General features: G+C 40.5%; 1 protein-coding gene across 14 annotated transcripts in view; it reads right to left on the reverse strand.

The window, feature by feature from the left end:
• Nucleotides 1-27,112, reverse strand: part of adgrb1a (adhesion G protein-coupled receptor B1a) — a 177,356-nt gene that overhangs the window by 74,885 nt on the left and 75,359 nt on the right. For 8 of the 14 annotated variants that reach the window (XM_037075329.1, XM_037075326.1, XM_037075328.1 and 5 more), the window contains 12 exons: nucleotides 17,195-17,353; nucleotides 16,360-16,464; nucleotides 13,407-13,574; nucleotides 12,820-12,999; nucleotides 11,717-11,881; nucleotides 10,166-10,330; nucleotides 9,934-10,035; nucleotides 8,594-8,700; nucleotides 8,092-8,286; nucleotides 6,415-6,483; nucleotides 3,731-3,839; nucleotides 867-1,010 (listed from right to left, as the gene is read on the reverse strand). In XM_037075329.1, coding sequence (XP_036931224.1) covers nucleotides 867-1,010; nucleotides 3,731-3,839; nucleotides 6,415-6,483; nucleotides 8,092-8,286; nucleotides 8,594-8,700; nucleotides 9,934-10,035; nucleotides 10,166-10,330; nucleotides 11,717-11,881; nucleotides 12,820-12,999; nucleotides 13,407-13,574; nucleotides 16,360-16,464; nucleotides 17,195-17,342 — 1,657 coding nt within the window. In that variant the 5' untranslated portion in view covers nucleotides 17,343-17,353. The remainder of the gene's footprint in view (nucleotides 1-866; nucleotides 1,011-3,730; nucleotides 3,840-6,414; nucleotides 6,484-8,091; nucleotides 8,287-8,593; nucleotides 8,701-9,933; nucleotides 10,036-10,165; nucleotides 10,331-11,716; nucleotides 11,882-12,819; nucleotides 13,000-13,406; nucleotides 13,575-16,359; nucleotides 16,465-17,194; nucleotides 17,354-27,112) is intronic. The other 6 variants (XM_037075321.1, XM_037075320.1, XM_037075325.1 and 3 more) reach the window with 3 other exon arrangements.

Below are 27,112 nucleotides of genomic sequence, written 5' to 3' on the forward strand. Positions count from 1 at the left end.
GTACAGGACCATATACCTAATAAAGTGGTCACTGAGTGCACACACACATCATTAATATAGTTGTCTTTGAAAACATTTTTAATGGTAATTCAACATGGCACAGTTGAGACTATTGTAATTATGCTTGACATACTGGTTGTCTGGTAAAACAACTGAGCAGTAAAAATCCTCTCATTTGACATTTTCAGCCACCCCGTCTGCTTTTTGTATTCACAGTTTGTTTCTGCTACAAAACCTCGGAGTGGCGTAACTGTCTTTATCTGTGAGCGATAAATTGGTGGGCTATATGGGCTTGCTCTTGTTTACAATTCAGGTCATCAAATTATTCAGTAAAATGGGCTTTATATTAACATTATATACAACTTACTTGGGCCTTATTGAAGACATAGTGCCATTTTGTTGTACAGCTGCCTAACAGCGGGTGATTTTGTTATTATGAAGCATGTTTTATTTTCAATATTAAATACGACCATCTCTGCATGCATTTCTCCGAGCGGGTGCTCTGCTTTTCAGATTAATGGCAGTAACACTGTTTTATAAATCAACTGCCGTTCCATATTTCTGCTTTTTAATGTCTTGGCGGCCCCCTCCCAACCAAGCAGAAGGTAGACAAGCCTGATGTAATCAGTATTTTAAGAATTTTAAGAAGATGTTTTGCTCTGAATAAATATATTAATAAATCATCCAAGACTTATTATTTTGTCAAATATCACTTGAATTTAATGCCCACGCAACAACATGTTGTCACCCTTTCCTGGGTACAGCAACCGCGACAGTGACTGCAGCATCCTGTTGCTTCTGTATGTTATATCTTAGTGGGTTTGGGTCGGGGTGCAGGTGTGTGTATGGTACGTCACAACTCTCACCTGGCTTGCCAGTAGACAGAATGTTCTTGGGGATGGTAACTCTGTCTTCGGAGTTGCGGGCCCAGTCCACCATGCCCCTCCAGCCCTTCATTGGGAAACTGATGTCTGCATGACCCATCACTGGACGCTTGTGGATGCTCAGTACTGTAACAGGGAAATGGTGACAGCTGAAACTTTAACTTGTTACACCATATGTTTGAGGTGATACGTCTGTAGCCAGTTTTTGACACTGATAGATGGGTCTTTCATGAAGTTACACAAGCATGCACACACACACACACAGGGTGCTGTATGTTGTTGAAGACTGGAGTTTTACATAGCCAGACCTATCTCGACAGTGCTGTGTCAGTGCTGGGGAAAGGTGCGGCCTCATCATTTTTTCGGCTGGTATAGGGGGAAAATTGCTTTGGCTTGTTTGTATTTCTTTGAACCTCAAACATCTTGGACATTGCTTAACTCAGTATGCAGTATGCAAAAAAGTGTTACGGGAAACTGTTTTGCACATGGGGAGGTGAGCCCTGAACAAAATAAGAAAGGTAACTGGTGTGCATCCGGTCAGACCAGTCAGATTGTAAAGCCCTTGATTTTACCAGTGGACTTTTAATACGGAAAATTAATTCTCCAAGTAGAACTGTTACAAAATTCAAGATTAGAAATAAAAGCTGTGTAGCATGCCTTTATAGAAAATGTATATCTACTACAATGTCAGCATGACCTGCTAGGCTCCTATTAAGCATTCATTCCTCCCACTCTGTGTCCAATGTGTTCACTTCTCCCATGCTGGCATGTTACCTGCCCCCAGGAAGGCTGTGTGGTAATGTTATGTAATTTGTAAAAATATAAGCACAAAACTGTGTTTCACATGAAGACCCTTGTTAAGAAAGGGCCATAATGTCAGGCAATCAAACAGGACCCACCTTAAAGCCCTAACCATGTCAGTGGATGCTGTGCTTTAATAGTGCATATTCCCAAACAACCCACACACAGTGAGCGTGGTGCTTTGGCAGAACATGGAGATCTAAGATCACAGGGCAGCGTCCGGATTTGCCTTGTTGGTATTCCAGCCATAAATGTCAGATATAACCACACCAAGAAATGCAACAATTGATTCAATTTTCAGGGATTGTTTAGCCAGCTGCAACTTCCTTTCTTCGTGCCTGTCTAAATGTCATTCATCAAGGTGCCGTGCATGTGGGCTAACAAAGAGGACAATGGATGTAGGTGTTTTGCATGTCATACACCGCATATGTGTGTGCTGTGAGTAGTGTTTCCTGTATAAAAGACCCACAAAGAGAAGTGAAACGATCATTTTACTGACTGCGATAGTCCCTAATATCACTATTAAAAATAACCATTCAGCAGTTGGAGTTCAAGCCTGGTGAGATACAACTTGACTATTTTGATGGGTTGGGAGGAAGAAACTCTGATCTAACTATAAGTTGGCAGATGATGAAGTGTTCCTGTGCGTGTCTTCGCTTATGTTTGAGGTGTGGGAGGGAAGAGGAGGTCAGCCGCCCCAGGGGAGGTGCGTTGCTGGCGTGGGCGGGCATTTGGCTCCAGACAGCGAGGTGGCACTGCTATAAACAGGACCTCTCATCTGGCCTCAATTCCCACGTACTCTCCCTTGACTCAACTCAAACTCTGCCTTGTTTTTATCTGGAGGTCACAGAGTGCAGCAGATCCTCTGTGATGACTACACAATATTTTTTCTTCCCCCCCCTATTTAAGAAACACAGAGCATTTATAGCCACCGGGCAATGGAGGAAGGCAGTGAGCAGTTGTGAATGTGGATTTGGAGTCCCCTGAGATATGTCCAAGGACCTGCTGCCCTGGGGAATGCTAATATTCACCATGGGTTTGTTCTCTTGATGTACCGAGGAACAGAAAAACAGCCACATTCTATACTGGGGGATCAAATGATCTTCGTTGTTATGGATACCATACATGTACTAGCGGTACACCCAGGAATAGAAAAAAAAGCACAATATAGATAGAGACACCATTAAGTGCAGTGTAAAAGGTATCTGATATGTTTGGAGAAAAACAATTCTTGGACTTTGCTAAGTTTTCTCTAATTTGGTAATTTAATTTAAAACCAACCAACATATGTACTTAGTGAGATATTTTACAGTAAACATAACGCTAACAGACCTTTTAAAAAAGGAAGACTTACGATAAATTAAACAACAGATAATAAAAAAAAAACCTTATATGAGAGTCGTCAACAAATATATGATGAATAATAGTTAATCTTTTTGTCTCTGCTGAAGTGTATATCAAAATAAAGGCCCAAGGAACACTCACTGATTTCACAAATTCAAAGTCACTTCAGAGACTCAGTTTCAATTTGACGACTTTAACAGGAGGCCTGCAAAACAAGTAGGCGACATAGACGTGTGTTTGCCAGTCAGGGAGTGTCTAATGCATGAGGTGAACAGTAGGATGTATACTATGGACTAAGAGATGTGATATATTACATCTTCTGCTACCATTTTGACCACTTTATTACAGATCATATTATTAACCTTTGATTAATATTGATAACAGTGATTATCTTATTTATGGGTACTGACTTTGATATATTAATGCAATCCTGCTGTTAAGTTAACTGATAATATGAATGAGCCCTGTGTATGGACACTGCAGTACAGGTATTCAGTGGCTTTTGCTGCATGTAAAGTTAAGGCTGTCAATGTCTATTTCACCGTGGGGTCACCCTCTCTTGTTCTGCCTTTTATGTACTGCATTGTACTTATGAAGTTGAATGTTCAGAGAAAAAAAAAAAAAAAAAAGTTGTGATAAGAGTATTTGTTTTGACAAGAAGAGATAGGTATAGTGGTCCCCTTGATGGAGATAAGGCTGACCTAGGTTATCGGTGACTTCATACATGTCTTGAAAGTCTTTCATCCTCAGGCCAATGACATCCACAAAGTCCTCCACCAGACGGAACAGCTCTTTGATGTTTGGCCCCAGCTGAGAAAATAAAGACACATGAAACAGAATGAGAGAAAAGGGATTATGGTTAGGGTGAATATTCGGAACTGCAGCTGAAACGCTTGAAGCATGAGAGGCCTTTTAGAGAAAAGCTGTACTTGTGGCAAACATTGTCAGACCGCCTCCCGTTGTTTTCAATGTCTCCGTTTCCCATCTTCCACACACAACATCAATACTTACATTTTGTGCATCACATTCTCACTATTTTGATGATGACAGAATACAAAATTAACTTTAAAGGTTTTAAGTCTGTTTTTATAACTCTTGGGACAAACTCTGACACATATAAAACAAGCTCTGTGAACATTAATAATGTGAAGCCTGCACCTTTACTTGATGAGCTGCACTCACAGGTAAGTTGAAATATAAAAGTTTAGGGTCAGTTAAGGCAACAAAATACTGGGTTTTATGTTACTAAGTGATAAGTCCAGTCACATTATGAATATGAATATTATTATTATCATTACAACAGGATGAAAAAGTAACTCTGAGAAAATGTTCCACTTGCTAATTCTAAGCTGTCAGATTGTGATACGGCCTGAGCTGGGCTCTCTTTTTAACTGCTTTTATGGTTTGACTATAAAATACTGAGAGATTAGAAAGGTGGGTTGGACTTTCTCGCACTTAATTGGTTCATCTCATACTTACACAATATGGAACAATTTGTGTCAATTGGCAATCGCAGATCTGAGTGAACAAAAAAACCCATGTGGAGTTCTTCAAGGGTCTACAGTATTCTTGGCCTTTTCTATTCAAACATCTCTAAGATGCCCCTTGCTCACATTATGAAATCTTATAGCATCTTCTGCCACACTTATGTCGATGTCAAACAGCTTCCCATGACAGTGTCACCACCACACCACCATTATAAGATCAGCCTATTACCACCTTGAAAACATAGGAAGAATTAAAGGGTTTCTGTCTAAACAAGACACAGAAGAACGTGTTCAAGCATCTTTTTCAGCAGGTAAGACTATTGTACAAGTCGTAGGCCGCCTCCTCTTTTCAAAAATGCTCGTTCCACTTTGACACCGATGGATTCCTTCACTCCTCTCTCAAACCATCTGTCTTCTCTGGCCAATGTGTTTACATTGTCGTCCTCAAAGGAATGATCTTTCTCCTTCAGATGTAAGTGGGCAGCAGAGTTGACCTGAGGAGTTGGCCCTCCTGTGTTGTGCCAATTGTTCGTGGAGAGGTTGTTTTGTCTCCTCATTGTGTAAATCTGTGCAGTCCTGGCTGCACTGAACAGCATAAACTACATCACTCTGTTTAACACCCTGTTTTTCACCCTGGGTGATGGACAAGTTCCTGCCTCAGTGTGCTGGTAGGTTTGAAGGGAACCGGGATATGATGTTTATTGGAGATCCAGATGTCCCTGTGACGTAAAGAATGACGATGTTGTTAAGTTTTAACGCCTCCTCCTTTCTGTCTGCTCTGGATTTTTTAGAGGTTTTGACAAAGGTCCAGCTTGGGTTTTAAGTGTATCAGATTGATATTGGTATCTGCAGATAGTCAATGTTGTCTTATCAGTATCAGACATGAAAATGTGATATTTAGCCATCCCTAGTGTGTGTTTGCATAATTTATTAAGTAAAATTGGCCTTGTAAGTGCAATATAACAAGTATTTTTTAAAATAATTTACTTTGAGGGCAATTAGTAGATGCTTTTGTCCAAAGCAACTTAGAGTAATTCATACATACATTCAGACACAGATGGCAGTGGCTGCCATGCATCAGGAGCAGTTTGGGGTTAAGTATCTTGCCCAAGGACACTTTTAGAACACAGCCGCCCCATTTTTTTTTTTTTTTTTTTAATTTTGTGATACATTCCCAAAGACAACTTTCAACTCACTGCACATTGCTATTGATTTTACCATCAAGACATAAAGATACAAATTATTAATAAGTAACAAATTATTTCCGCCACACTGAAAGATGGTCCACAGTGATGTAAAGGCTGTGTTTATACCAATCATACTGATCATAGCAATGTTTAAATAACAGTAGTTATCATCATAAACAAATATCATAGTAGTTATAATAATTACTGTATCTGGTCCATATAATATTATCATACTGGAAGAAAATCCATCTTACTACCTGTAGCCAAAGTGCTATATTTGCATTGTAGGAAGAAAATGTCCTCATTTTGAGGAGTGCAGGTTGGTTTATTTGGCATTGTTCTGATGCCTGAGTGGTGACACTCCCGAGGAGAGGACGGACAGCTGGACAGCTGGACGGAAGCAAAGATAGTGATGCACAAGTGGATGAGAGCAGCAGATGGAAGAGTGGGTGTTTGCACGAACTCGGTTACTCATTAGCTGTAGCTATTTCTCTCCTTCAGCAGTTCTCATCTCTCCTCTCCTACCTGCCTCTGTCAGTCTGAAAAGATACAGGTGGGCTGTTTGTCCACCTGCGTCTTTGTTACAGTGTCCAACTCGTCATTTCTACAGCTTCGGGGTTATTGTAAATGTAGACTAAGTTCTCGAAAAGGTGTAATTACAGGTGAGGTGAGGATGTGAAGCCTGTTTTAGAAACAGAGGGTGATACTAACCAGTTGTGCTTCCTCCCATCTCTCCCTGTTCTCCTCCATCAACAGATTGCTGACTGACTGCACAAAGTTCTGGAAAACAAAGAGAAGATGTTTCGCATGATTTCTATTTTGACGTCAGACTTTACAGTATTTACAAAATAAGGCTGGTAATAGTCAATGAGTTACACTGTTGCACTGGATGACATATTCATTCATTACCAGTTTATTCAGACTCAATCATATACACAATCCAACAGCCCCAATCACTCATTAGAGCACCGAATGTGTGTTAATCCTCAGCTGACTTTGGTCCCAAAACAACTGTACTGTCTTTAATATTCCTCCTACTTGTTTACTGTAATGTTTCCTAAAAACTATGGTGACTATCCAGATATTACTTTAATATCTTTAATATGTATATTGACATTAGTGTTTGCCAGTGTTGGGGGATAACATGTTAAAAAGTAATGCATTAGAGTATTCAGGTTACTTTGTTGCTGTAACTAGTATTCAAAGCATACATTTTGCAATATAAGTAATGTGTTATTTAGTTAGGTTTTCAAATAAATAATAGTTTACTATGAGAATTTCACCATATTTCTCTGTCCCTCCTGTTGCCACAAAATAAATCAATGCAATAAAATCCATGGTGCATTTACACTGCTTTTGTTTCATTCCAACTCCTTGGCAGGCAGCACACAGCCACCTGCTGATGTGTGAGTGTGGGTGTGTTGTGTCAGTGTGCAGGTGTAACTCAGATAGCAAGATGGCCAGAGCAGTCTGCGGTTCATTAGTTGCATTTACAACCATGATGTACTATATGAGCCTATGTTTTTTTTCTTGTTTTCATAAAGACAGCTGCTGAAATTCACTAATTTTGCTTTTGTGATTGTTAACAGCCGAAAGGCTGCATAGCTGCTATCTGTCTGGTACGCTTGGTTTCTGTTTACTTTCATGTACTTAGGATATGTATATATATATATATATATATATATATATATATATATATATATATATATATATATATATATATATATATATATATATATATATATATATATATATATATATATATATATATATTACATTTTTACTTCAGTTGACTTGCAAAAAATAAGCTGGAAGTTACATGATTTATGAGTTAAATCCGCCCCTTTACCAAGTTGAATTTATGTTTTACAATCAAACATGAAAGATGAATGAAGAGCTGTGAAGGGATATTCCATCTGTCATTCCTGTTATAATAGGCCACAGAGTCATTTAAATAGGTATCGCTGTGAAATTACAAGTTACTTTTAAAAGTAATGCCCAACACTGTTATTCACCATTCAGGGAGGGTGGGACCAAAGATACAATCAAATTGAAATGTAGATAGTTTAAGATTCATGTGCATGATACAAGCAAAATGCACATGAATCTATAGAGATACTGATCTCAAAAGCTCAACAGCAGTACCTTTGACAAAATAGAGAACTACAGAACAACACCTCCATTTTCCTGCCCATTATAAAGTGAGGCCAATACCAGACATTTCAATATGTAATGCATTTGACTTTCAGTGCCTCTTAACTTGATCAATGCTTGCAATGAAATATTACCATGTATCAGTGTTTTTTAACCTTAACTGTAATTTTGGTATGGTAGAAAAACACATTTGAACATTATTGCAGACAGCAATAAACCCATATATCACCTCACCCGCATGTCTGCACTGCTGGGACTGTAGTATGCCCTCCTGAAGATCTCTGTCATATTCTTCAGCACATCTACGATGGCTAGCAGATCACCGCTGTAGCTGGTCCCATCACTGGATGTCACCCTCAATTTGGTCATCACCTCCGAAACTCCATCTCCCACAAGGCCACGCTGTGCTTTGGACAAGTGTTCACGCGTCTAACCGAAAAAAGTGGCTTCTGTTAGATTTCACACGTTTTTTAATGCTAACTTTTGTAACCTTTGTAAAACCTTGACTCTGAGTTTTTCATTTAACTTGCTTTATGTTGCAGGGTTTTGTGAAGACATTGGAAATAGAACAAGCAGGCTTGATCAGATATCCTTTAGAAGGACAATAAAAGGAAATTAAATTTCACACCATTGTGCCCTGACAGACACATTTAAAGAGCCACAATCAGTGTCTTTGTGTGGTTGTTTTTGATTTAAGGCTTCCAAGTGTGTAAAAGAAAAACGTTTTGATGCTCACCAAAGTTTGTATACTGCGATAGTCATTGGAAATGCATTTCATATAGGTGGGGTTCTCCCAGTAGGCAATTCCCTCTTCATCCAGAGTGCAGCGGCGCAGGATAAGCCCTGTGTGCAGACACATAAAACAAAGGTTCTCTATCATCAAAGCATGCTTTTGATCCAATTCCTCAACACCACTTGACATTTTCAGCACAATCTCTGAATAAATGTTGGCAGTGAACATCTCTGCAAACAACAGATCTGTCAAAATTTAACATGCCTTCATTTTGCAGCCTTACGTTTCCTCAGGTTCACTTTCCAATGTTGTGGGCTCATGGCAGGCCACCATCATCATAAAAAATGACCATATTGGTTTGACAATGAAAGCAGCTTATTACATCCCAGATTTACTTTTGTTGTTTTGGTGGCGAGTTCTAGCTGCCAAAGTAATTATTACCCTTGAAAAGGAGGAAGTAGTTTGGAGAGAAAAGACGCCATTCAGTTAACAGATCGGGATGGACTGTCGGGTTAAAGAAGCACAAGACTTTCATCCAGGAGACCACTATTTATGTATAGTGTGAAACTCAACAGTATCACTGGTGAGCACTTCAAACCTACCAACATAGTGAAGTTGCATCACATATACTGTATATGTACCTAACATAGGTGGTAGTAAGTTTTGTAACTGAAGTTTCAGAGGAAATGGAAAATGGAAATGGAGTGATTTGAACTTAAATCACAATGTTTTGCTAAACCTTACTAATTAGGTTTACTGCCTAGCCAAAACCAAGAAGTTTGTTTTCCTAAATCTAACCAAAGTGCAACCGTATAACAAAGTTTAATCCCACCAGTGGTATGCTGTAACAGTCACGTTGTATTGTAGAACAGTTGTATTTGATGTTTTGCGAGTCACTGGCAACTGACCTGTTAAATCATTCTGATGTGCGTCTGTTTATGGTCTAGTAAGGTTTAGGCACACAAACCACTATGTTAAGGTTCAGAATAGATCGTGATTTGGATAAAAATACCAATTTCAATTGCCACAAAAGATGTGCCTAGGTCTCAATTGGAAAAATCAGTTTTGTCTTGACAAACATAGTTGGAAAATGTTCTGAAGGCTCCTTAAAAATATCCAATAGTTTCACAATTATGATGACTAAGGTTGAAACACAGTCTCAAACTGCGTCACTGGCTTGGAAGCATTGCCTAAACACCATCCCCTCCACCTCCTGATATGACAGCCATATCATTAATAAACATGTAGTGTAACTGTGACATGTCAGTATGGTACGTAGGCCTATTACAAATGTAAATAAAACAGTGTTTTACGGAAAAAAGACATTTGAGATCCGAGCTCACCCATGGCATTGGGAGGACAGCGTACTGCTGCTGTATCACCAGCTGGAGTCATCTTCCACACGACGTTAGAGAAGTTGTCCTCACCACATATTTCATGAGGTTCTGCTCACAAATAGAGAGTACATATCATATAACTGTATCATGTAAAAATTGAAAACATTTCCAAATAGCTCAGGTTTCCTTCCCTGATAAGATATTCATGACAATGCAACCTATGTTCCCATCCACTTACCTGGACATCTCTTTTCATTACAGCGCCGGACCTCTTCTCGTTCTCCAGGACACGACTGCCCTCCAAAAAAGGGCCCATAACAAATCCTGTTTCTCTGCTGGCTCCCCCCTCCACAGGTTTTAGAACAGCCTGACCATAGAGACCATGGCTGCCACTTGCCATCCACTGACAGAATTCATACAAAGCGATACTGTTAGACAGGATGTGATCAGGCCCGATGAAACACACACACACACACACACATTTTCATGACACATTGTGATGATTTGATTTTAAAATTGCCATCAGTTTGTATTTATGTTCCCGGAGCATTAAAATTAAGTGGCAGAGTCTCAAACTTGTTTAGTGCAATTCACTGATATTGAATAGCATTGTGAAATGAATGAAAACTGGTTGCAGACTGGAAGGTAGGCAAACACATTAATTACCATTGTGAAACACTAGCCAGTAAAATACTGGTAATGTAAAGTCGATGTGATTTGTAGTGATGTGGAGTTTGGTGAACTGCATAAGAACTCTACCCAAAACAAAGCCTGAGAGGTCAAAACATATAAACGCTCAATGCCAGCTATCTGTTCTCATCATATATCATTCTCTCTGTGCTATGGATACATGGACTTGAGAAGATGAGAACTGGGGGTGATTGTGTGAATATTTTTTGCCTGAATTTATCAGTCTGTGTTATAACGATGCTGGGTAGGTGAAGTTTGTCATTAGGGAGTGCCTACACAGATAAATCAGTGCCATGGAGAAGACCCACTGGGGCTTTGAACGTATTTGAAATTCCCCCAATTCCCCAATTATAGATTGTCAGTCATCTATTTGGCCATCCATGACAAGTGGTTTAGTTTGTCCAGAAGGGGTCTTGGTTGATTGTTGGAGGTGTTTTCAATCCAGCCCTTTTCTTTCCTCTTTGGGTTTGTTGTATTTGTCAATGGATCATGGATCTCTACCTCGAGTAGGTTATAAGCTTTGCAATAATCTTTTTTTTTTTTTTTTATGTAAAGAGGATGACACGATGATGCACGTGGGAGTCATGTCTTCATAATATCTAAACCCTTTTTTCATCACCAATATTTATATGTGTATCTGTTGTCTAAATGTCATTTTATAGCTGAATAAAATTGAAGGAATCTGGTCTGTTGTATTTCAGTATCATCTTCCATTTATGCTATAAGAATATGAGCAGATAAGGTGTTGCTTTTCTAGTATTTTGTCACACCTGACATCTCCTTCATATGTCTGTAGACCAGTGGATAAAGGAGGAAAACATTCTCTGGTAAAGCCATAAAGTTAAATATGTTAGATCACGTAAATTTCCCAGGGTGAATAATTCAGTATTGAACCGAGGAGCCACATCATGCGATAGAAACAGAAAGGACCTTTCACTCTTGAAGTCCATTCCAAAAGGCTTAAGTTTTAAATGTATGATTAAATACTAATTGTCTATATGCTAGTTATTTGCCTTCTTGTAAGTCTATTGTGAACAAGAGATATTTTCTGAGCTGCAGTAAATATTTGTATCTGGCTGTGGTCCAGTGTCATTCACACCTGGGCACTCCCCCAGGAAGCAGTCGACAGTCTCCAGCCACTCTCCTCTGCACTCCGAGCCGCCGTACGAGGGGCCGTTACACTCCCTGGTTCTTTGCATGGTCCCATTAGAGCAGGAGGCCGAACAGGAGCTCCAGCTGGACCACTCATTCCATACTCCATCCACTGAGGATGGGTCACCAACAGGCACAAAGACAAAACAATAGAAGAAAAATATACGTAAGTTAATCAGTGTAGTATTGGTTGAATACTAATTAATATATAGAACTAAACAGGGGTTCACTGTTGATTATTTTGACTGGGACATTTTAAATATATTGTGCTCTTTGTTTATTTGTAATATCAAGACAGAAATGCACATGCATATGTACATTATAACATAGTATTTTGTTTATGAAATGGTGTAGTAACAGCTTTAAGATTCCAGTAATACTATGCAAAGACAACAGTGTTTATAGCTATTCCAAATCGACACATTTAAAGGCATGGCAAAAATCCTGACCATGTACATGTAGGAAGATGAGACGGCACAATTCTTCTCAAGCATTTGTGTTGTTTACAGCTAGGGCCTAACCCTATCAAGTCAAAGAGAGTAGTCGCTGAGCCTAGCCCAAACTTGACAGATGTTCTGTTTTTCTGAGGTGTCTGCAGACATGGACGTGTTCGGCACATACAGCCCTGTGCACACGGCCTCATACATTGTAGGGTTCACTGAGCAGTCAAACCCTCAAGGACACAGGCAGATTAAAGACATGTGCACCCTTGTGGCAAAGTGTATGCCTTAAGTATATTTTCTACTGGTTATGTCCTCCCCTCCCCACAATTGGCTAATTGCTGCATGAAGTAGATGTAATTTTTATTATAAAATTCTTGCTTCTGGAATGTTACATCAATTGCTGGATACAGCCCAAATACAAAGGTTCCCAGGGATGGTGAACTCAGGGATTCTTAGAAAATCCAACAAAAACGTGCGAGACATAGCATTTGACATTGGTTTGATACAGATGTTGTATTGAAAAAGGGTTACACACACACACACACACACACACACACACACACACACACACACGTATTTTTTTTATGCTTATTAGTGCATTCCTTACCTGGACAAACAGCTATGTTGCAGAATTTCGTCTGTTTCTCTGGTCCATCGCATGGATCTCCCCCAAACTGAGGGGGGGTACAGGTGCGTGTTCGGGACCTGTAACCTCGGCCACAGGTTGATGAACACAAACTCCACGGTGACCACTCGTCCCAAGCGCCATGCACTGCAATCAGAGCAGCTAGGGTATGATTTATAGACAGACAAACACAGGCCCCATTAACATCCCCAGATAACACACTAGAACCTCACAGAGACACTAAATGGTGTAGGCTTTATTGGGATCATCTATGCTGATCCATTGTCCTGTGATAATAGAACTTTCTAAGTTGAGCAGTCTCCCAGACTGTCTACATGTGGGAGAGCCTGGGAACACCTTTAAATCGCTGTTATTATAGTGGGAATCATTCTAAACTGCAGACAGAGCCCTTTCTGTAAGGTGAGGGTAGAGAACATCCCAGGGGCCATCGATTTGCTAAGTGCCTGAGGAGGGGAGTCAGGTGGATCTGGTATAGGTGAGGCAGAGTCCAGGAGAGGGCTTGGCGAGCGCAGGAAGGTGGCAGTAGCAGAGAGGATGGGGGGGCTTACCTGGACAGACAGCAGAGTTGTTGCAAGGTCTCTGCTCTCGCAGTGGCCCACTACACTGGGTGCTGTAGGAGGAGGACACACAGAAACGAGTGCGACTCTGCCAGCCCTCCCCACACGTGGCAGAACACACACTCCACGCTGACCACTCCTCACCTGAAGCTGAGTCTACTGAGGAAGTAGGGTGGGTAAAGAATAGGGGGATAGAGGGAGAAAAAGGAGGAAAAGGAAAGGAGAGGGCCAGAACTAATTACCATGCAGGATGCAGCCTCTGTGGCCAAAAGAGGAAGGGTTGTGGTGCGATAAAGGGTAGATTCTGGCTGTGCCACATTGAGGGGCGGCCTCCTTCAAAGGCCTAACATTTCTATACTGGTGAATGAGGCTGTCCCATTCCAATGGTTCCTTGAAATTGGGCCTTCTTTTGCAGACATAACTGATCTTTGGAATACTGTGGTCCATCAAACCATCGCTCGCTGGTCATTTAAAAAGACATTGACAGGAAGTTGAGAGAAGGCCTGAATCCTCTGCACACAACCTTATTTGGAAAGGAAATGCAGGTCCAGCCTACCTAATGTATGCATTCTTCAAAGGAGGCGGCCCCTGAAATGGACCCCAGCTTCTGTTCTGCTTGTCCTTCTTCATCTGTGGGGCTCTGATGTCATATCCTTTGCATTGACTTCCAGGGGAAGTGAATGCCACTGGCTTAGGATATGTCAGTCATCTTTCCAATATCCATGAATGTTGATTTGTTGGGTCGGTTGGCCAATAAGGGGGAAATTGAGGCAGTAACATTGGGGAAGCAGGGAGAAGAGAACTAAACAGGATATGGGGAATCGATCAGCAAATTAAAATGATACTTCACACAAATTATTTTTTCTATCAAACCCAAACCCCCTGTAGGCTTGAAAGGTCTGTACTTTGCATATATTCAAAGAGCAATGACTGCAGTCTGCTTGGATTCATATTGGTTCAGTTACAGTGGACTCGATCCCTGACACATTTTTGTGGTTGACAGTTATGGCCCACTTCTGTGTTTTCTCATTCTTCTTCTGATTGGGGTCTCTATGAAAACAAATGACGTTTGCTGAGGTTTGTGTGCAGATGGCTGGGCGAAGTAGGGGTTAGAACCGCTGCTCTATGATGGCCAGCTCTGGGGGAGATAGTTGGGTGCAGAGCCAGACCTTCTGGATGAATAAACACTGGTCTCGCATCAGATTCTTCTCTGATCCAGAGCTTTTTACCAATGGGCAGAGAGCTCAGAGTCTGCTTTTTAAGTTGGTGTTCTGTTGTTGGGTGCTTATGTACTGTAATGTTGACTGATAACTGGAGCTGGAGGGGAAATGTACTTTACTTCATTGACAACATTACTGAGAGTCTCTGGTGAGTGCTGAGTTTAGTGAGAGGTTGACCTAAAAAGTAAAGTACTCTGGCTGTTTGGGGTGAATAAACACTCTTGGTAGTACTGTAAATTAGTACTAATAAGTACTGTCGGTTGTGCAAACAACATTAAATAACCAGCACTGCTGACAAAAAATCCATCTGGCACAAATGTTTGTGAATGAGGTAATGTTTTGAAGATTTATTCACCTAATGTTTAGTGTTGTTCGCCAACCTCCTTTACCACTCTTATTCCAACTGTGATTTATTCAGTAAGTTATAGTAACAGGCACCCACATTAAACCTGTTACCTTGTGTGACCTTGTGTATTTATCTGGGTTTGAACATAGTGTACATAATTCATACTGATATTAATTTAAGCCGATTACAAATTCTTGTCATGCAGAAGAGGCTAACCATGAATGTTTCACAACCAGGGATGCACAGAGGCGAAAATACAGGCCTGGACTTTTCTCCAGACCAGCCCACACACCGGCCGCCAAATGCCTTTTTTTTTTTGTTTTTTTCTGGGACACTATTAGATCACACATGCTGCTAATCCACAATATGTGCATCACAGTAATATCCCTCTGTACATACTATGTCTGTTATTTTAACCTCAGGGTTGAATGCCATATGACAGATCAACTTGCACAGCAACCACCCAATCTCAAAGTAGTAGCTAATCATAGCACAATGTGGGACTTGTCGAAGAAACATTTGAGAAAAAAGTAAGACTTGTGAGATATATATAATGACTAAAAGAATATATTACATATATTCAGGATATGTTAAAGAGTAAAAAAACAAAGAAACGATGAATTACAGAGCCGTGACATCCCGGAGCCTTGTTGTCACAAGAAGGTTACTATGTTTGTTATCTTTGAGTACATAAATCTCTTGTTGAACTTCTCTGCTACTGAAAGCTGGAGAAGTCTTATTGGTTTTATATATATATATATATATATATATATATATATATATATATATATATATATATATATATATATATTAATCGCTAAGCTTTAAAGGTGTTGGAAGTGTACTTTTGTATCTTTGACAGAGCCACAGCCGCTGTTTCTCCTTGTCATCGTAATGCTGAGCTACATACACAAACACATACTGATTCTAGTTCCATACTTACCACACAGATATTAGGCAGGTATTCCTATAGAGATCTTGGGAGGATAAAATAGCAAAACAGAATGAGACCGAAATTGTTGAAGAATTTCTTTCAGCCTACAGAGGATTGAGTTTTTGCCACTCCTGATTTTGGGTGGAGTATCACTTTAACGGAGAGGGAGGACTCCATCTGATAAAGTGTTTTTACAGACAGGGCACAGTGTCCTGTTATGACCTCACATAAGGTACAATTTCACTATGATCAGTCAGGGTCCATGTTGGAATTAGTCCATTGCGGACGAGGAACTACTTTGGGAGATTTTGATAGATGTGCATATTATAAATGAGTACAACTCTCTATTCTGTGGTCAGTGTGTATATATTGTACAAGTGTGGTGGTCACCCAAGCTGCCACAGTGACTGATGCATGGGATCCCTCTGCGTCCCGTTGTCTTACCTGTCTGAGGGCTCTGCTGTCCGCTGCGGGGCTTGTCTACGTCGTCACGCTTGCGGCTGTCCACCGAGCGAAGCGATTGGCTGCGAGAGAGATGGCGACCTTTGCCTAAAGGGGGTGAGGCAAGGCCGGGGAGGAGGAGGGGGCGGTGGTTAGCAACCAGAGGTGCGTCAGTAATGGCTTATATTTGGGACACAACCGTGACGTGATTGGTCACCCAGAACAGCATCAGCCAAACTTGGGACTTTTGTTGTGCTGTCGGAATGTATGTGCTGTAAATGTTTGCGGTGCTCATTTTTTGTTGTCAGCTGTAGAATAATGATGCTTATATGTGTCTTCAAAAGGCCCTGACGGCATGACTAACTGGAATAAACACACAAGTACATCTACAGTCATGACAATCTGGTGTTTGTGTTCTTAGTCAGACAGAAATGTTAGATCTGTACAAATGAAGAAAGCTTTAGGCAGACACACTGTTCATTGAAAGCTTCTGGTTAAATTGCTTCTAAACAAACGTCCTTTAGATGTTGATATTCTGTGTCCTTTTAGCCATTTGTGAGTGTAATGATTTTGACATACTGCGCATTTGTCATATTTTTTTCATCGATCAAAGTCCCCTTTCCAACATGCACTCCTTAAGTCAAAACTCTGACTTATAGAGGACGTACACGCACAGAAGCAGATGAACAAGATGTGAAAGAGGAAATCACGAATAGCCGTTAACACACGCGTTGCACACTCCACACACGTTTGAACACTGAGCGTTAAATGGCGCACTGACAGACATGGATGTACTGAATAAGTGCAGACGAGCACACGCAGAGAATGAGGAGCTCACCCATGCAGGGCTGTGAGTTGCAGGGCCGGCCCTCCTCCACCACACCCTCACACAGGTATGACTCCTCCGGGGGCGACTGGCAGGTCCGAGTCCGGGTTTGAATCCCGCCTCCACACTCGCTACTGCACTGTGCCCACTGACCCCACATACTCCAGCCACCTGGAGACACACAGACAAACAGCAGTGGTTATGGATAAAGCACTATTGTCGAGCCTTGATGAGAGAGTGTTTAGTTATAGATCAAATGTTTTGACTGTCACCCAGGACAAAGAAAGACTTGCATCACCCGGTTGTCAGTTTATTTTTCAGTGAGAAGTTTGGTTGGTTTTTGAGATTCTCTGATTTTCTGTTTTTGGAGCCCTGCCAAACATTGTGGCCAGTGTGAAGAAAAATGTTCACAGCTTCCACTTTAATGGTTCAGTGCAAGTCAATGTAAAGGTTGTAACTGAACAAAACAGAGCCAACAGATGTGTCATAGCCCCAAACAAGAGCAAAAACAGAACAGAAGTGCTACATTTAAATAATAATAGGAGATTGAAAGTAAAGACGGGTGGTGTGTGTGTGTGTGGTGTTTCTCCTGTCCTGATGTCCATAGAGAACATTTTTTTTTCTCCATAGATTTTCTATTTTGTTGTTGTTTGTTCGAAAATGTGATATAGCCCCATGAGATATTATGGCCCATTTCTTGTCAATGGCTGTCTCATTTTTCATCACAGACACTTCAAACCAAATTTATTTTCATCTGGGCCTTCTCTCTCTCTCTCTCTCTCTCTCTCTCTCTCTCTGTCTCTCGCTCTCTCTCTCTCTCTCTCTCTCTCTCTCTCTCTCTCTGTCTTTTCAGAGGCAGGTAGGTGAACAAAAAGCAAACAAATCTGGGACTAAAGGGGACAGGAGACCAGGGAACAGACCAAAACCAAACACCAAACCATAACGGTTTCATTTGGTTTGTTTGATCTTGGAGGTGTGGTTAAAATAAAAAAAAATAATAATAAAAAATGTTTAATTCTTTGATTGACTCAAACACATGGTCAGAATACTTATTTCGCATATTTTCTTGACAGCTAGATTTTTTTGGCACATACCGTTTTTGTGAAGAGTATACACAATTGTGACAACTGTTTTCTTTGTGATGACAGACAACACATTTACGGACAGCAGCGTTGCGATCTGTACTTTGTGCAATTTGATTTCCTGTTCTTGATGTAAGACATTCAGCTAGCACCAGTGCCCAGGTGTCCTCTCTTAACCCTTTTCCAATACTCTACCACAGTATTCATTAGTCACACAGGGAGAAATCTATAGCAGAGGAGGCACAGGTACAATTTCCTCTACATAGTGACCACAGTGCAGCACAGATAAGAGACACCGCTGCCATCTATCATACCCCACCGTCTAAAAGCTTATTGGTAACCTCTTTTTCACTGCAAATATCCAAACACATAAAAAGGGTTTGTCTGTTAGAAAGGAATTTTGGAATTACATGACAACACTGAATAACGCAGATGTGCATTGAAGGGAAACTAGCAGAGGTAAAGCGAGTACGCCGAAATGTAGCATGCAACAAAACAACATCGACTGATGGTATCTCACACTGAGAGGGGATCTGAGGGGAGATTTTCCTTTAAAGCAGAGGTGTGATGAATGCTATTGTCATTGTGCAATTCCCAGTTTGGCCATACTGATTTAATGTGCCCCATTAAGATGTGTGCTGATATGAGGAGGAGCGGGTAAAGTGATGCAGAATGTCTCTTTCTCTCTCTCGTGTGTGTGTGTGTGTGTGTGTGTGTGTGTGTGTGTGTGTGTGTGTGTGTGTGTGTGTGTGTGTGTGTGTGTCCTGCATGCTCATGAATGTTTAATGGAACAGACAGATGCCTTTCAGCCCCCACTGGCAACGACAAATATGTATTAATCTGCATGAATAGAACATGAAGTTGGCCAACATCCAGACACACACGTTTTTAATTACTCACAAGTCAATTTCCTTTGGGGGTGAGTGCCGGGTTGAGGGAGGGCACTGTGGAGGGCACTTGATTCAGTCATACAAGTGTCAGTATGTACACACACACACACACACACACACACACACACACACAGAGTCACTTTTACTCTACAGTTGTGAGTAATCTCCCCCTGTCAGTGTGATGACTCAAACTCAATGGATTGAACGAGACAGATTCCAGCGAAAAAGTCAAATCTGTAAACGATTTCCTTTCCCCTCAGAAATGAAATTAGCAGGCACCAGTGATCACAGTCAATATCTGTTTGTTGTCAGCAGACTGACCAAGTGTGGCCCGAGAGGTTACTTATGGCTGTGAAATTGGATTTGCTCATGTTTCTGTGACCACACTCGATCAGCACACAACCAGTCAGCGAAGGCACCAACCACTGAGGCAACAGCACACACAGACAGCAGCTCATTGGAGCAGTAACATGGTAACTCAAACTATCAGAGCAAACCTGGGGCAGTAATTGAGACTTATTGGTTCCTCAACATATTGATAGTCCCACTCCTTACAAACACAGTCATGCTTCGTGCATGTTGTTATGGAAATCCAAACAACATGTGCACTTCAGGATTGGCTGTGTTCAACGTGGCTGTGACAGGGGTAGAAACTGTAAAGGACTGCCTTCTTCAATACGGTGCTTGCCCATGTTAATAACTGGCAAATGTGCATCATTTTTGTACCTTTTTTTTTTTTTTTACTGTGGACTGATGACCCCACTGAAGTCAGCGGTGACGTGGCTGAGCAAAGATAACAGTTGCTGCTGTTTGATGTCGCCCTTTATCTGTTTTGTCAAGAATCTGCTGTAAGTCATGTTTGCTATTAGTTTAACCAAATAGAGTGTGCAGACAACACCATTGTCACCAGCCCAGTGTAGGAGTGAGCGCTCACCTGTTACTTGTATGTCATCTTATAGAGTATGGTGTGGAGAAAACAAGCAGTTAATGTCATGTAAATCAGATGATGTTACTCTGACTTCCAGTGTCCAGTAGGCGGCGCTACGGATATGACACAGTATTGATGCATAGACATATTCAGGGCGACACCCTCTGTATGTGTGAGCAATCTGGTGTACATGGGAAACTGTAGAAGGAATTGTAAGTTATAAGGACTCTGTGCTTTATGGTGAAGCATCAAAATGGACCGCACCACCACGGCCACCAGGTATAAGGATGGCAAAAGCTTTTGTTAACTTTTCATGTAAGTACGAGGCATGAAATCAAGATGGCAAACTTCCTGTTGGACTGACGGTTTTGGTAAAAAAAATTTTTGCGCACCTGGTCATGATACATATGCAAATGGAATCTGGTAAATGTAGGGCATGTATGAGTCAGGAATTCCAGTAGGGGGTGCAATGATGCTGACTTATCAAATCAAATCTTATCTTATCAAATAGCCAAACATGTCTTATATTCCAAGTTTGTGAGTTGTGGGATATGTTCAGGCCTACAAAACTGCGCTTAAAGTGGCAGACAGATTCCATAGGTCCTCGCATTCGTCAGCGCTCGGGTTCTAATGACAATGTTTAAAAAGATTATATTTTGTCCCATCCTATCCCTGTGAGATAGATTGTTTTTTCTGCTTTTGCCTTAACCACGACAAAATACAAATCGGAGTGGACATGGAAAATTAACAAAGAGAGATGGTCTCACATGTGCATTCCTGATTTGAGCAGATATGCAGAACAAAAAAAGCCGACACCCTTCACTGGAAAGATAGAAGTGTATTTCTCTCAGATAAATGTTTCGTTTTTGTTTGTTGCCATTTCTGTACCTAGAGGGAATTTTAGAAAACCTGTTGAAAGCAATGAGTGCTGCGACACAGAGACGATGCATTCTGCACTCTTAATAAAGGGGATTTATTCCTCAGTTTTTTTTTTTCAGTAAAATGTCACTCTGCAGCTCTCTATTAATTACAGGCACTGTTTGAAACGTATTGTATTCAAAGTTAAATTAGGAAATGGATTTTCACCAATTGTGTGCTTCAATTGTGTGCTGTACCTTGTTAAGATAATTTTTTGGGGGGAGGTGTAGCTTATGTCTTAGAATAACTGCAGGTCTTTACAATGGGTTTTTTGAATAGTTTAATTAGTTTCAGGTTCAGGTTCTAACTTGCTTGCTTTTACTGTCATTCTTTTTCTCTTTCTGCAGCAATTCTGTTAAACCTAGACAACATTTTACAATGGAAGATTCTAAAAGTAACCTATCAATTTTACTGCAAATAAAGTGGGATCAACAATTCTGATTTTATTAATCTCATGACATTCATCCAATCTTTTTTGTACAGGTAAGGCTCTGTGAATAGCTTAATATTTGTGTCTGACTGTTGATTGACTGTGCTGCTGAGCACCTTCATACGGTGAGAGATAATAAACTTCAGATTTGCTTTAGCTCTGGATCAAAATGTGAATCGATGCAGACATGTATCACTTCCCCTGTTATTTAGAGAGACGTCTTCTAGTGCATCCATGTGTAGGTGGCACACGATTTTCAGACTGCCACACTGCAGAGAACCGCACGTATTCACGCCAGTCCAGTCACCAGAAGCATAATGTCATTACCATGACAACAAGTTACCACCGTCATGCAGTGACGTGCAAACTTTATTGCTAATGCCTGGAGCAAGTTTGAAATCAAAGCAAAGTTAATGAAGAGAGGAGAGAATGTCTGAGAAGGACGGGGGATTTACAGAGACACGAACATTCAAACTGACTAACTGGCATGCACAAGCTGTCTTGTCGAGGGTGAGGTTGAAGGATGAGTCCGGTGATATTCAAATCTGTCTAATTGCCAAAAATGATGACAACATCACAACCTACAATGAATGCATTTGGCTAATATGCAGTGCATTTGTATTAAATGCCTGACATAACTTTTCCTTTGTGCTGTAAAATGATATCATTGGCTTAATAAAAAGAAGGCATTGGAAGTAATCCTCGACAAATGCACTGTTTCCTCCTGTTTGAGTAAAGTTTGCTTGTAATTATGGTGGATAGTTTGTTTAGGAAATTGAATCTGAACTGAATCTTCTTTTATGAAGAAGCTACAGATTTGAGAACTGAGTCCCGGCCCTTATCCAGATATGTTCTATGCTGTAGACCTCTGACCTTCTATTGAATTCAGACATGGGCCTCTATTATAATACATCTACTGCAAACCCCCACATTTTAATTCTTCTTTGTTTTGGCATTTGACTGTTTTTTGAAGAGGTCTTCAAATAATTTCAGAAATCATAATTATTGAATGTCCTCACAGGTACATGATGCCAAAGTTAGAACAGAACATGGATTAAATGAGCTTTTATGACTTTCCATTTTAAGGTCACAATTAGATTCAATTTAAAAAAAAAAAAAAAAAGAAATCAGCATTGACTTCACTCTTATTAGACTTTGTAAAACCAAAACTATTATAGTGTCTTTTAAAAAGAAATTAAATCTGACATAGACATTTCTGGACATGCACCATAGGTGGTGGTGGACAAATAAGAAAGATATTTGGAAAATCACAAAGACTGATTTACATTTTGATGATCAAAACACACTGCACCGCCCCTTTACCAACACTATTACCTCCTCAGCGTCACATTTGATCTTCCATCCAAACATCACTGAGCAGAAATTCAAAATACAGCTTTGTCTACAATTCAGGTGTTTGAGGGATAAAAATGGGCCAGATGCAGCTGAATAACCTTCAGCTGCTCTCCTGAATCATTCTTGGTTTATTGTGAACAAATATGCTTTATGAATACAGAGGAAGATTAACTGCAGTTTAGAGCAAAGGACAGAGGCTCCTTCTGTCAAATGAAGGCTTTAGCAAGGTGAGAGAAAAAGAGGAGGGTGGGTCCATTTACAGATAAGATTCAGTCTTCTGCAGGAAAAAAAAAGACATAATGACAAGACTATGAAGGTTTTTTTTTTTTTTTTTTTATTTATTTCTGCCAAATAATCAGACTCGGGGCGGGGGAGAAAAATGGGAGGAGAGTAGTGTTGTCTTTCTGCCTCTGCAAGGGCATTTTATTATGTTCTTAATAATTCAGAGGGGGTCTTTGTCAGAAAAGCCCCACGAGCAGGAGAGGGGCTGCAGAGACCAAGTCACCTTAATAATCCTTAAACTCATCCTTCCTCCTTCACCTCCCAAAATCCCTGCTTTACTTTGACCTTCACCTGTCTCCAAAACACACACAATCTCCTTCAGTTACTGTGTGTGTGCAATGCACGGATTTGTTCAGTTCACCGGGTGCATGCATGTGTTGTGCTTTTTTTTTTTTTTTTTCTACAATGAACTTCCTGAAAGTCACCTTCTCATCCTGTTCGGAGCATTGGGATAAGTGGATGGGCATCTCTTGTTACAGTTCTGGTTTCTGGCAGCTATGAAATCATCAATAGCTGCCACTACCCCCAACCTCCCCAACCCTCCCCCAAATCACACACACACACACACACACACACACACACACACACACACACACACACACACACACACACACCAGCACTCACAGAGCTCTTGTAGGGAGGTTTACTGCAGATTTATTGATTGAGAAGTGTGTGCACGAAAAAAAGGGCTGGGTGAAATATGACGTTGAAGTTGACAATTGTGACAACGCGCAGGCAGATGGGGAGGGACGGGAGGAGGGTGAGGAAAATATAATAAAGACAGAGACAAGAGGACTGAAGGAAAATAATCATGAAAACATGAAATGCAGGCAGAAATGGGGCGATTGGTTCACACAAAGCTGAATGGCTGAATGAAGGATAAGGCGAGTGCTGACACCCAGAGGACAGAAGCAGTCAACTGCACGGCGGAGATAACAGGCAGTGAAAAGAGAGAGCGGGGAGGGGGCTGGGGTGGGCAGAGGAGGGAGATGAAGGAAGACAGTAACAGAAAGAAGAAGAAATGTTAGGGCAGATAAGAGGAGAGGGGGAAATTAAAAAAGAGAGAAAAAAAATGTATAGGCTTATGTCAGTCTGACAAGAATGCTGGAACTGTACGTCAGCGGAAATGCTCACATGTAAGAGTCTTAATAAAAATATATATATAATATCTTTTTTTAATATATACATTTGTTGTATATATTTTCAGCAGTGAGGTGAAATGTCACTCACTATGTCATATTTCTCTGAGAAAATATGCTGTTGAATTCAACCGAATGATATTCGGCTCTGACTGGCTGTAGTGAGAAAAATATGGCCAGTTTAATTATCATATTATATTACAAATACCTGTTAAATGATTATACTTAATATTTACATATATTATAAAAATGCTCATTTTTTTTAATTTCATGCTAGATGTGCATTTAATGTGCTTCCTCCATGTTCTACTCTGCATTCTAAATTTATATATATATATATATATATATATATATATATATATATATATATATATATATATATATATATATATATATATATATATATATATATATATATAAAGTGAGTCAAGAGCTTCAACACAATTGCAGCCCATCGATCGTTCACTTCCTGTAGAGTGGGAAGCTTAACCTGTGGGTGAACCTGCAGTAGAACACCCAGCACCCAATAAGCTCCCCTGTCAGGTTACTGGTGACATTAAGCAAGCAGTCGCCAACACATCATGCAGCAATTCTGTCTCAAGTAACCTCCTCATGCCTGATTGTCTGATTCATCTTCAGTTCACCAGAGAATCTATACGTACACATTTAAACATGTGCCAATTTCCTTAGATTCAATCTGCTACATTTTTTAGTATTATTATTTTTTGTCAGCGAATCGCATTAAAAAATAAATAAATTGATACAAATCTAACAATGTGTTAGTCTGTTGCTCAACACCATGTACATCCCTACCCTGTCTTCATCATTACCAGATGACTCCCATCAGTGTAAGGGTATTTTTTACAAATCTGATTTTAGTGAAAATGTATAATTTTGTCCTTTATTTCTGTTGCCAGGGTTGCACAATGGACGTAGAAAGCACATAAAATGATGCAATCTAACTGATGTCCACTTGAGAATTTATATCATTTCCTGTTAGGGGAGCACTTTTTAAGTCCTTTCTTCAATCCATAGTCAGCTTTCTTAACAACTGATCATTGGTTAGTTGATTTCTTTGTGCTCATCTCTGACTGACTCTAACTCATATGTTTTGAATTGATTAAATTCTGGCCATTAACATCCTTATTTCCTGTATCCTGGTGCCTTTTAACAGATGGTGTTATGCATGTGTCTGACTATGGTAGCATGACAAAATGATGGGTACATTTTGCAATTTTAGCCAGAGGAAGGGTTTGGCCCCTGATCACATTTCAAAACATTAAATAGCAAAAAGTGTAGAGATTGATTTGATGACTAACTTAAATAATAGCTTTGAGGAATGGGTTATTGATTACTGTATCAAGTTTGGGGGGCTAAAAACACCTACAGTATTAGCTAACATTTGAAATAGCGAGTGACACTGGTTTCTGTTCAGTAAATTTTACGACCTTAGAGAATTATCAAGCTTTCTGTTGTATAAGCTAATGTAATGGTAGCGCTGTAGCAACAGTAAAAAATGACACTTGATGTTGCCCTTTCCTGTCATGTCTCCCTTCTTCCTACCACACTCTCTTTGCTCAAGGCTTTTTGTGGTAACAGTGTGTGACCCACCCTAACTCAACTGTCTGGCATCCAGGCATCAATGACTAGTGAACGCACAAGAATGTCATTATAACCAATAGGAACAAAGCTCAGAACTTTGGTAATATAACCTGTCACTAAGATGCATTGTCCAATCAACAGCACTTGTCAAATATGTTCTTCTCCTGTCTAACAGGAAGTGGAAATGCTCCAGACAACACATAAAAAAAGATGACAAGTTCTCACTCTGTTTCCTCGACTATTTTATTCTTGCCAGGGAGAAAAGAAAAGCTTGTAAAACGGCATTTAGAGCATCACGGGACATTAAATCTCTCCATTGAAAGCTGAAATTCTTTTAGGCAGGTTAACAGTTCCTTCGGGCAGGATGAGGCAGCTTTCATTGCAGGTTTAACACAAGTCCTCCCACCACACTGGAATGATTCCTCTGGTCAGACATTCAAATAAAATCATACACGATGACTAGCTAAAATCAGGGAGAAACATGGACTGAATATCAACACACATAAGCCTCAGGCGTGGAATACACAACAGTGTTGGCTTCATCGACATGTAGAAGTAATGGCATGCGCGCTATCAAACATAGGTGTCCATTATCTAAATGATCTGAAAAGACTCTACTCAGACATGGCTGGACTTCAAAGCAAGAGACGGTGGTTTGACAGCATTTGGCACCTGGGAGGGAGTGGGGACGCTGCTGGTCACAAGGATGAGTGGGAAGTAAAGTCCTGAAGGCCTGAAATGAAGAGTAAAATGACACCATCCGCGTATCCCATCTTCCTTAACTTCTTCCTCAATTTGCTATTCGGTCTGCCATTGGGCTGGACGTACCCCAGAAAAAACAAAGGCTGAACTGCAGCACAGGTGCTCACTCGATGGAGAGTCAAACTGAGATTCTTACGTGTGTTTTTGCTGTGGACGGTAGGCAGGCTGCTAGTTAGCAGAAATGCCATGATTTCTATGTCATGAAAGTTTAGACATTAGGTTGTAATGTTTGATTTCTGTGTTCTGGCATGCTTACAAGCAGATGACAAAGCTTGGGAAGATCTACTCAAGAATGCTAATGATGTACACTGTAGATAGCCTACGGCACAATCCCGTTTACAGGTGTTACCCCTACGACTTACTTTCTGAGCAAACCCCTTGTCCCTGAGATGAGAGTTACAAAGGGGTAGGTGTTGAAATCTTCTCTGATGAAATGGGAAATTTAAGACCCTCATGTGCCATCTGCTGACTGTGATGGTGTTTATGTTACGGCTAAACATTTCCAACACAGCACTTTCCCCTGTCGGGACTCCTCCTGAGA

Source organism: Acanthopagrus latus, chromosome 17 (assembly GCF_904848185.1).
Source record: "Acanthopagrus latus isolate v.2019 chromosome 17, fAcaLat1.1, whole genome shotgun sequence".
Lineage (NCBI taxonomy): Eukaryota > Metazoa > Chordata > Actinopteri > Spariformes > Sparidae > Acanthopagrus > Acanthopagrus latus.